This window comes from Vicugna pacos, chromosome 24 (genome assembly GCF_048564905.1).
Source record: "Vicugna pacos chromosome 24, VicPac4, whole genome shotgun sequence".
NCBI classification, from domain to species: domain Eukaryota; kingdom Metazoa; phylum Chordata; class Mammalia; order Artiodactyla; family Camelidae; genus Vicugna; species Vicugna pacos.
The window spans coordinates 16708681-16720204 of NC_133010.1; the positions used below are offsets into that span (position 1 = coordinate 16708681).

An 11524-nucleotide genomic window follows, 5' to 3' on the forward strand; every position below is an offset into this window, starting at 1 on the left:
CTCGGGTTCAGAGGCCTCACAGGCACTTCTGACTCAATGTCAAGGTCAAGTTTTCAAATTTAAGAAAGAACAGAAAACATTTTGCATCTTCAAAAAAACTCATTCTCAAGTCTAAATGATAAATAGTTTTAAGCATCAACATGAAATATTTTAAGTGTTCTTTGTGGATTCACACAAATTCCCCATTCCCCTCTCATCAGAGCTTATTCTGACGTCAGGGGGCGTGTTTTTAAAAGGCCGAAACCCCTGATGGATAACCATCCGTGTGCGGCCACATTCTGAAGGATGCGAACTTAATCTTTGTTATCTGAGAATGCTTGAAACAGAAATAAAGAGCTCGTCTGAAATTCGCACTCAAAATATTAATTCCTTTTCCTCACAAGAGCCTTTCAGCCATTTCCAATTCTCAAGAACCCAAACGAGACAAGAAAACGAAAAACTGTAAATATGATGTGAAATGGAACTGTTTTCTTCTTCCCTCTCCTGCATGTCTTTATTGCCACATTTCATTCTGGAAAAAAAAAATAAACTCTGATGTGAAAAGAGATGGTAGGCGGAGAGGCAGGGATAGGAGGGTCCCATGGGTAAACGCGAGTTACAATGACATTTCCAGTTGTTGGGGAGAGCGATGGACTCACAGATATTCATTATCTTATTAAAAAGTAATTATTTAATTATTACAAAATTAAAGAAGGTCACATATGTACCGCTGGTGAGAACATTACACACCAAGGATTATTATTATTCCAATTCCATGCACTTGGGGTCCATTTAAAGAAAAAAAAATTAATGAGATGGAGATGCAGACAGTAATTCTCAGACCTTCCAGAGTTCGCCCAACTCCTTAGCCAGGGATGCCTTTATGGGCACACAAACCTGTGCACCTCGAAGGGCCCCACACTTTGTTTAACGTCCCGCTGTTGCAATCTTGAAATTCCTAACAGTCTTTGAGCAAGGAGTCCTGTGTTCATTTTGCACTAGACCCCACAAATGATGTAGACAGTCTTGTCCCTAGGTTTCTAGATATTAAATTTACCTACATTTCCCCCAAATTGTGTGCCCACCCTACCTTGATATATTTAAAATTTGCTACTTCTTACCCAACAGTTGTTATCACAGGGGAGCACTCTGAAGCTGTCTTATTTCCTGTTATCCAAATCAGTGCTGCCCGGGCTACACAGGGACCTGCAGTTATCTGCTGTGCTGAAAAGTCTGCTTCTGAGATCAGAAACTTTAAATAGAGCCCACTGGATAGTCTGCCCCTCAAAGACAAGGGCACTGCAGTCTGAATCTCCAATCATCTCAACTTTGGGATCATGCAGATCCATGCTTTAATATTTGTTCAATTTCAACTACACCCATAACCAAAAGAAGACAATGTCTCCACCGTTCTCTGTGGTGGGAAGAACTCACACAAAAATTTGGGGAAAGCCTCATTTTCCAGGATTACCAGCTAAAAAAACATAATGTGGGCAAGTGTTTTGTGTTCCTGAAATACCCTAGAGCGATCAGGTAGAGAAAGGCATTTCAAGTGCAAATATAACTCGATTGCCACATGGTGCAGAATCTTTCCACCCCTAGACTCCAAAAACCCAATCAGACAAGCGGCCGTAATCTGACTCCCAACTCACTGGGAGCCGCGGGGCTGGCAATGAGGGCAGCACTCTGGCCAGGAGAGGCATGAGTGACAGACCCGCAGCGAGGCGGTGGGGGTAAGTCCTTCTCTGCCTTAAGAGAACAATGCTCAGGGCCAGAAGATGAAACTCTGACTCTTTTAGTACAGATGTGTGTGCCTTGTCGGGCAGAATCTAGGAGGAAACCACAGGGCAGGTGCGTGGTTCTTTCAGGGCTGAGTACTGGGCGTACTCATCAGAGAGGCAGAGGGAGGGCAGAAGAAAAGGGATGCTTTGTGGCAAAACCCTCCGTGCACTGGAGACCTGCGAAAGCACCAGAAAATCCCCCTGCGGAGGTCAGTCTAAGCTGTCGTATTTTTTTGTCAGAAAAATTACTTACCCGGGGGCTCAGGAGTGAATCCGGTTGGGGGTTCAGCTGGAAAGTAATGTGTCCGGCTCAGTACAACCCGGTCACATCAACAAACCCCCTTTGTTCTGGGGCAAAAGAAGCAAAACAAATGGTGTTGATCCATTTCCAGTGAGCATGAACCCTGAGGGAACGCTGATGAGAGGCAGAAAGAGGGGCCGTGGGAGACGCTGGGGCCAGAGGGACACATATGCCGCCGGAGGACCTTGGGGTTCGCGGCCGCCTGAGGGTCACTCTGCCCTGCAAAGAGATCAGATTTCATGGGTTTTCAAAGAAGGCTAAATGCACACCTAAGGACTATTTTTATCTGGGAATTTGGGGGCTTTGTTTTTTGGCTTTTGTTTTGTTTTTAATTTTTCTGGCTGATGAAAGTTTGAACCTGAAAGAGCAACTGAGTTTCTTAGACAGGGTCTCGCAGAGGGAGACAAGCACAGAGAATGAGCAGGGCAGGGGAGGGGGCTGTCCCCAGGCCCACCCACCTGGCTTCCTTAGCTTCCTGCTCTGTCCTCTTCCTTCTTCCCAATAAGGCTGACCGCAGAGGACCAGCACCTAACATAACACCTTGCCCTTTGCCGTCCCGGCTAAGCCGCGGTCTGCTGGTGAATTCAGAAGCCACCCTCAAGCTTCTTTCCAATTTGTGATTTCGAGTTTCTCCCCCGTTGGGGAGACTTTTCACCTCTCTCCCAGGGCACCCTCCCTGCCCTGTTCCAAGGGCTGTTTTTGTCTCTTTCCTTACTCTTCCTCTAGGGAGTGTGATGGCATTGTCTTCCCAGCTGGGGTTTTTCCTAATTATGTGATTCACTTAGAGGAGTTCACTTGGGCATTGGACCCTCGGGACAGGGCCGGCTGCTCCCTTCTACAGACACCTGGGCTTGGGCGGAAGGTGGGTTTCTCTCTCCAACTCTGAAGCAAAGCCCCGTATCAAACCAGGGGCTGAGCTGAGATCCTAAAGGTCAAGGCAGACGTCCCCTGGCCCCTTGCTGGCACAGCGTTTCCCCACCGCCCAGCCAGACCCGGGCTCCTGGGGACACTGAGCGATGGGCGAAGGGAGGGCCCACTCTCAGCAGTGTCCAAGGGAAAGCTGCCGTCGTGCCCATCTGTTAAAATACTTGGTTTTCTTGCCTAACCCTTTTCACAGTCCTTCGGGATGAGAGTCTCCGCTAAATGCTGTCCACACTCCTTTGCTCCCATGTCTGTCACAGGCTTAGGAAAAGGGCAAAGATCTCAACATGGGGGAACGGGGGTCGTTGCCCCCCGCCCCCACCAAAGAGAATCTTGGCCATTTCTTGACAGAATGAGCTGCTGGCATTAATATCTTCAAACCCCATCCCTTCTCAGCAGTAAAGATCCAGGACATTAAGAGCAAAGTAGACGGGAGGGAGAAAGGGTCACCGTCCCAAAGGCTGCGTGGCTGGTCCCCACCCGACCCTCACCCCCTCCCGCAACCCCGACACACACAAGCCCCCCTCCCCCCCGGAAGAGGCACAAGCAGAAGAGAAGGCCATGAAGAAGACAGCAGAGAGAAACCGCTGTCCAGAGCCTTCTGTTTTGAGGCCCACGGCTCCCGGGCCACACCCCCTTGCACGCGGCCTCCCGCAGCTCTGCCCAGGTCGCTGTCACCCACAGTTGGCAGGCAGCGTGCCTGGGCGCTGCTGACACACACTGGCCGCCAGGATCCCTTTGGGAAGTTTTATCAGGGGTGGAGTCTCAGGCCCAGGAAGGGATGGTCCCTGAACTCGGCAAAAGCACCGCGGGGCCTGGATGCACTTTTCCGGGCGAGCTGCCAGGCGCGCCTGGGACACCGGCGGGCTGGCGGGGCCCCTGCATCTGTGCCCCTGGCGCTGCCCGGAGCCTGGCACGGTCCGGGGTGGCCGCTCCCGCCCTCGGGGAGGCGCCCCGGACCCCCCCCGGGGCCTGCGGTCTGCGGTCTGCGGTCTGTGTCCCCGCGCCGCCCCCGGAACCGGGCGTGCGGGCTCCCAGACTCCACCCGCTGGCGGGGGAGAGCGAGGCGGCGTCCCTGTCCGGGTCGCCGGGGCCCAGCTCCTGCCCTGCCAGCCGCCCAGTTCCCTTCCAGCCGAACGAATTTACCTTCTCGAAAGACAGACTTGCAGCTTCCCTGGCTTCCTAGCAGGCTTCCCCTTCATCCAGAGTCTACAAATCCATTTTCAGAATGCCATCTGAACAGTAAAGTACAAAACTGGAAAAGACCCCCCTTTTTTATGGCTGTAAATTCCAAATACAAATGACCTGTAAAAAGTACACTGAAACTTCAAAACTCGTTCTGAGGGAGTTAATTACAAGATAAACCTATTTTAGTCTTAATTCTTTAAGGAACTCGACTTAAGCATTTTCCTTTCTAGGGACAATTCAGATGATTTTCCAGTGAAACTGGATGGTCTTTGGATATTAAACCAAAGGAGGTTAGAATAACTCTCTCTTGACTATTAATTAAGGAGATAATTAATTAAGGAGATTTTCCAGAAACACTCTTTCCTGGTATGCAAAAAACCTTTGCGGGGATGGGCTCCCCACAGTAGGGCAAGTCTGCAGGCCGGGCCATCTTCACCAAAATGCATAAACCCTGGTTTAGTAGCTTCTGAGGCCAATTTGTTTTCCTTTTCAGTAAGTGTGGACCTCTGTGTAGAAGAGAGAGTATCATGGTGGCCTTCAAAGGGGTCTGGACTCAAGCTTTCTGGAAGGCAGTCACCGCGGAATTTCTGGCTATGCTCATTTTTGTCCTCCTCGGCCTGGGATCCACCATCAACTGGGGTGGAGCAGAAAAGCCCTTACCCGTCGACATGGTTCTCATCTCCCTTTGCTTTGGACTCAGCATCGCCACTATGGTCCAGTGCTTTGGCCACATCAGTGGGGGCCACATCAACCCAGCTGTGACGGTGGCCATGGTGTGCACCAGGAAGATTAGCATCGCCAAGTCTGTCTTCTACATCGCAGCCCAGTGCCTGGGCGCCATCATTGGAGCCGGGATCCTCTACCTGGTCACGCCTCCCAGCGTGGTGGGGGGTTTGGGGGTCACCACGGTACCATCTTTAGCTCTTGTTTTCAAACTAGTACTCCAGGCTCTTTATAGACTGCTACATGACACCCTAGAGGCCTAAGAGACCTTCCTAAAAGTTGCTAATTTATTCCCAGGGACTGTCTGATTCTTGATGGGGTGAAAACTGATACTGGCCACACTGAATCTATCATATGAAATCATGATTTGCTGTTGAATGACTTGAATATCACTGAGTCTGGGTAGCACAAAAATTGTGCTGTTTTTTTCCTCTCTCTCTCTCCATCCCAGTGACTACACCGACTATATATTTAGCTTAAGGCGTTTTTTATTACAATTATTTGTTGGTTCACTAGCAGAAAGAACCATTTTTGTTTCTTGTCATGGGCATGAGGTTTAAAATGATCTACATCCGGGGTAAACACTCAAAAATAATAAATTGGCACTTGATCCGAGTTTTGTTCTTAGCTGATTAGTAATATCGTTGGTTAGCTCGGCGCCAGCGTTGATTAAAAAAACTACACACAGTTTAACTTTTAATTGAAATATATATTAATTAATTTAAATCTAATTAATGGATTTAGTCATTGCCTTATAAAATTATAAGACTCTCAAGAAACTCTTTTAAAGTTAAGTGCAGCAGTGGCACATTTTCCTTCCTTTGTAGAAAAGGATATTCAGCACAAAGTCCCGCTTGGTCATTGTGAGAGTAATTAATAATCTTGTGATGGCCCAAGATGAGTAGAAACTTATTTCTTTTTTTGAGGGGGGGAAGTATCTCAATTAAGGGTGGGACAGAACACTCAAATTAATCATCAGTTTTTACAGAGATAAAATATATCTTTCACAATGATATGTTATTGTACAAAATGTTCTCTCGCTTTAATTCAGTTGGAATATTTTTCTCTTTCCAGGTTCATGGAAATCTTAGCGCTGGTCACGGTCTCCTGGTGGAGTTGATAATCACCTTTCAGTTGGTGTTTACAATTTTTGCCAGCTGCGATTCCAAACGGACCGATGTCACGGGGTCGATAGCTTTAGCAATTGGAATTTCTGTTGCAATTGGACATTTATTTGCAGTAAGTCTCCCAGTCCATTTAAATAATTGATCCATGTCGTTTATCCTCCCCGTTGAGCTGGCCTGAAGATGTTGTGTTTCCCAGCTATAGTTCTTTAGTATCCAGACACGTCTGTCCATTTTAGGTGATCATTTTGCTATCTCTGTGATGAGAATGTTGATATGGCTGCTATCATCTGGACAGTTCCCGTAACTGACTCGGCAAATGGCAGCAAAGTGCAATGAAAGATACCTGTTAGGAGCCCTGTGTCAGCAACGTCTGAAGTTCTGTTCTTTTTCCCTGTAGATCAATTACACTGGGGCCAGCATGAACCCTGCCCGATCCTTTGGACCTGCAGTTATCATGGGAAACTGGGAAAACCACTGGGTAACCTTTCTGTTCGTTGTTCCTGTTTTCCTATCATGGAGCTCTTTTCTGCTCAGTATTTTGCTCACTAGTTTCTCTTCCTCCCAGCTTTGACCACCCGCCCCCTTTACATCTTATTATGTCTTTCATGAAGACTAGCACAGATCTGCTGCAAAATGTCTCATCTTATATCTGTTCTGGGCCTTCAGTGATCGTCCTTTTTTTTTAAGCATTGCTTTGGGCACTGTATCTGCCAGACTTGGGCAGAATATATTATACATGGAGGTTGCCTATCTGGAACAAGTTAAAATCAAGGTGGGGGGGGTGAATATGGTGTTTAAATAATTGAAAGTAAATCCTTGCCAGCAATAACAAAAAATGTACTTGCAAGAGAAAAAAAGAAAAAGAAAAAGAAAAAGAAAGAGAAATGCTTAAAAGCACTGCCCTTAGCAAAAATATTTACCTTTTCTGTTTACAGAAGCATGAATCCAATTAATAGTATACGAGTTGGAAGCATTTGAACTGCAGATGGTGAGGAATAAATGCTGCAAATGCTTATGCTATTATGACCATAACCACAGCTAGAAAGATAAATGACTTTCAGAAAAAGACACACTTCTCAGCCTCATGCCTAACCGACTTATTAATGTGGTGGCAACACTTCCAGAGAGCTGGGGTATCCGCTTTTAAATACCACAATCAATCTTGTTTCAATTGTTTCTTACCAGAAAGAAATTTAAATCTTTTAAATGAATAACGTGGCAGTGTTGAAGGTCTATTACACACTAACTTACAATAACCAATAAACATGAGACGTATGTCAGCTTCAAATGGGGCTAACTTTTATTTTCATTTACACGTTATGAGTGCTATTTTACACCTTTCCTTTTTAATTCATGAATGTAAGTATATGTCACTTCTGTTTTTTTAATTTATTTTTTATTGAAGTATACTTGATTTACAATTTGTGTTAGTCTCAAATGTACAGCAAAGAGATTCAGTTACTTTTTTCAACTTTATCCTCTTGTTCAAAGTATTCTTTTTTTATTTTATTTTATTTTATTTTGTATAGAGGAGGAAATAATTAGGATTATTTTTTTATTTACTTTAGCAGAGATACTGTGGATTGACCCCAGGACCCATGCATGCTAAGCATGTGCCCTCCCACTGAGCTATACCTTCCCCCTGATTACACATATATATTCTTTTTCAGATTCTTTTCCATTATGGGTGTCACTTATGTTTTAATCTCATGTATGCAGTGGTTATTGACACTGTCACACTCACACAACCATGATTACCTTGCACCAGTGCTATGTGCATTTACTCCTAAGAAAAGTGTACCAAGTTCTTACCAGTAGCCTAGCCCATCAAATAACAGCGTGAGAGTCAATGATCAAAAGCAAGATTTGGAACCCAGCCATGCAAACACTTAGTCAGTCATACTATCCGTGAGATTGGTCATTTTGCCACTGACATTTCCATTTATGTTTCCAGAGATTTGCCATGTTAACAGGAGTGGAAATTTTTAATGGAAAGACAGTATGTAGATTTTCTGAAGAAAGTACAACTTTGAGTTCAGTTTATACATTCAAACAGGATTTGTAATTTAATTTAAATTTAAACAGTTTTCTAAATTAAATTTGGAAAATGACAACTTTTAATCCATGAGGACTTTAAAATGTGGATGAAAACATGTTTTTATCAATTATTTCTTAGTTATAGGAAATGGGTTAAAATTTAAATAGTAAGAAAATTCTTAGCTTGTTGGTTGAATCAAAGGTTCCCCTTGTTGCTACTTTATCGGGAAATGAACGTCCAGTTTGCAGGAGTGGTGTGAAATTAGCAACTAACTTAAAGTCTGTCTGTAGATAGTTCCGCAGACTAGAAATAACAACAAAACGTTAATGGTGGATTTTGTGTGTAGTGTAGTAACATTTTTTTAGTTTCCCTCTTTATACTTTTCTGGACTTTATTTTTAATCAATAAATCTTCTTTACTTTTATAAATTTTAAAAGTTACTTTAAAGGGCATTATGACTTTGGGAATAGCAACTTGAAAGTGAGATGTGTTTTTGAGAGCATTCAGCGAGATGTCTTGGCCACAGGTGTTTTGGGGGAAGTGTCGGAATTTTTCAGCAGTCCTCTTTCTCCCGTGTGGCATTTGTAGTTGGTTGAATAGAATATACCTAATGAGATCTTACCAAAGGAACAGAGGGCAAAGACATTTAGAGGAGGGCTCTCGTTTCTCCTTTGAAAGGGCACAGAGAAGGTAAACTCTCACACGTTTCTTTCATGTTCAAGATAAGGCACTTGGTTCTTGCAGCCACTCTGTCAACAGGTTCCCTGTTAAGTATATGTGTTCAGCTTCAGCTTAAAGTTTGAGTTTTCTTTAGATTTTGCAATGAGGATGCTAAGTGAGCTTAATTTCCAGAGAGTATTTTAAGCCAGAAGCATTCATCTTTTTTTTTTTTTTGCAATAAGGGAAGCATAATGTCGCAGAAAACTGTGAAACAGTTCAAAAGAGAGATTTCAAATCAGACAGACTTGAAATCCCACCTCAATCGCTTGCTAAGCATGAAATCTTAATCAAGTTTTCTTTCAATTAAAAAAAAATTTTTTTATTGAAATATAGCCAGTTACAATGTGTCGTTTCTGGTGTACAGCACCATGTCTCAGTCATGCATATACATATGTATATTCATTTTCATATTCTTTTTCATTAAAAGTTATTACAAGATTTTGAATATAGTTTCCTGTGTCTTAAGAAAGTTTCTTACCCTCTCAGAGTGTCAGTTGTCTTACCCATCAGATGGGATAATAATAGTATCTACCTCAAAGGTCATTAAATGAGTTCAGACAAGAAAAGTCCTGAGTGGAGCCAGCTCAGAGAGCATGATCCAGAAACAGAGTTTCTGTTCCTGAAGTTTATCTGTTGAATGAATGGCTAGTATCCCACAGCCAACATGTGCTCTAAAGCAAATGTTGAAATGTATCCAAACTCAAAACTGAGTTTATTGTAGACATTTAAGTGATATGATAAAAAATTTCTCGTTTTTGACTTAAAGCCCTTGGAATGGCTCATCCTCAGCGAGCCATCACCCATAAACTCAGAACAGATTTTTCCACCAAGTCATCAGTGTAAGAACCATAAGGATGAAGGAGCTCTGCAAAATTAATGGACAAACTATCAGGTTTTTCTCTTAAAGCAAATCACCAAATTTTAGAGAGAAAAGCATGTAACAGAAGGAAGATGACCTATAGCTAGCCTTGTCACAGACATCTTTAAATTGTCTAGGAAACATAGAATGGAACAGGTTACTAATGAAATTAGAACTATTAAGTACTTTACCAGTATTATTTGAATTTAGTCCTGACAACCCATGAGGTATGTATTACCATCATCCCTATTTTGCAGATGAGAAAATCAAGGTTTAGGAGGTTAAGTTACGGATGTAAGCAGTCACAAGTTTCCTAAGTGGTGGAGCTGGGATTCCATTTGTCATGCTGTCCTGAATAATTAAAGCCCAAAATGATACAATCTGTACTAGGATTGTGATTCAACAGAAAACCAGTGTAAGATGGCAATATTAAGAAAATACTTACTCTCCAGAGTTTTTTTTTCTATTTTAGTTGAAGACATCTTAGTGTCTTCTTAATTTACAGTACAGCCAAAGAGGGCCTATCTTTGCTTTAAGGATTATTAGAAAATGAAAAGAACATAATTACTGAAAGCAGGAAAAGAGAAGAAGAAACAGTCATTTTTTATTTTCTGTTCAAATGTTATTTAGTAACACATGGATCTCTGATGCAGATTTAATTTTCTTATTTTCTTTCCAATTCTCCTTTTTCTCATGCATGACACATTTGCTCTCAATTTAAACCAGCTAAGTTCTATATCTGTGTATTGTTCAAAGAAATAGTTTTGCTCCACTTACACTCTAAAACTCTTCCATACTTTCCCCAGATATATTGGGTTGGACCAATAATAGGAGCTGTCCTCGCGGGTGGCCTTTATGAGTATGTCTTCTGTCCAGATGTTGAACTCAAACGTCGTTTTAAAGAAGCCTTCAGCAAAGCTGCCCAGCAAACAAAAGGGAGCTACATGGAGGTGGAGGACAACAGGAGTCAGGTAGAGACCGACGACCTGATTCTCAAACCCGGAGTGGTGCACGTGATCGACATTGATCGGGGTGAGGAGAAGAAGGGGAAAGAGCCATCTGGAGAGGTGTTATCTTCAGTATGACTAGAGGACAGCACTGAAAGCAGACAAGAACCCTTAGAACTGTCCTCAGATTTCCTTCCACCCATTAAGGAAACAGATCTGTTATAAACTAGACATGTACAGGTTTGTCGTTTCATGTCATATTACTTAATCTAGACAGTGCGTATTTCGTTATTTACCAAGGAGGAATGGAAGAAACCTATTATGAATTTCAAATCTAAAAAAAAAAAAAAATCTTTTGAAAAATATCCCCAAAGCAAATGTCTACCTAGCTTATCTATCTGCCATTCATTCACAGTCAATTTAAAATGTGTACCACGATTTTGTTAAGCCTTGCCTGACAAAGCTTACAGACATACCTATCAACTTATTCCTTCGCCACCATGAAATTGGTATTGTCAATCCTCACCTGAGTATTTCTTCTGTTAAATCAAGTTTATCAGTGGCAAAATGTAGTGTGTCAAAGAGTTATGCGCATTCAAGAGAGAAAATAGGACAAACTCTTTTGCAGACAATCCCTGTTTATAAACTACCTCGGCAAAAGAATATTAGTAAGAGTCATTGCTAATGAATTGTTTTCATTTATATCTCAAATGCCCAGATTTCAACCTCGACTCCAATTTATAATATTCCTTCCTCCTCCTCAATGTCCAAGGTAATATGGAACTAAAGCCCAGACAATTTGAAGAATTTTCGGAAACCCTATATATGTTCCACCCTAAAAAAATCCAAGTTATAAGGCATCTATTGAGGTTCAGGACAAAAGACTTGTAAGATCATATGGGGGGTGGGTGGAAATTTACCGTCATACCAAAATCATTAA

The 11524-nt window shown here is 42.8% G+C and overlaps 1 protein-coding gene across 3 annotated transcripts; it reads left to right on the forward strand.

The window, feature by feature from the left end:
• Window positions 1-1552: 1552 nt before the first annotated feature.
• On the forward strand, window positions 1553-11244 carry AQP4 (aquaporin 4). Of its 3 annotated transcripts, none has more exons than XM_006205086.4 (5): window positions 1553-1712; window positions 4664-5078; window positions 5968-6132; window positions 6418-6498; window positions 10444-11244. In XM_006205086.4, exons 1-5 carry the CDS (start codon window positions 1681-1683, stop codon window positions 10720-10722), a joined length of 972 nt encoding a protein of 323 aa, XP_006205148.3. In that variant the 5' UTR covers window positions 1553-1680; the 3' UTR covers window positions 10723-11244. The 3 variants fall into 3 exon arrangements, with proteins under 3 accessions (XP_006205148.3, XP_072804983.1, XP_072804982.1); XM_072948881.1 differs by lacking the exon at window positions 1553-1712 and adding an exon at window positions 2602-2639 and having other exon boundaries at window positions 10444-10884; XM_072948882.1 differs by lacking the exon at window positions 6418-6498 and having other exon boundaries at window positions 1648-1712; window positions 10444-10722.
• Window positions 11245-11524: the final 280 nt, after the last annotated feature.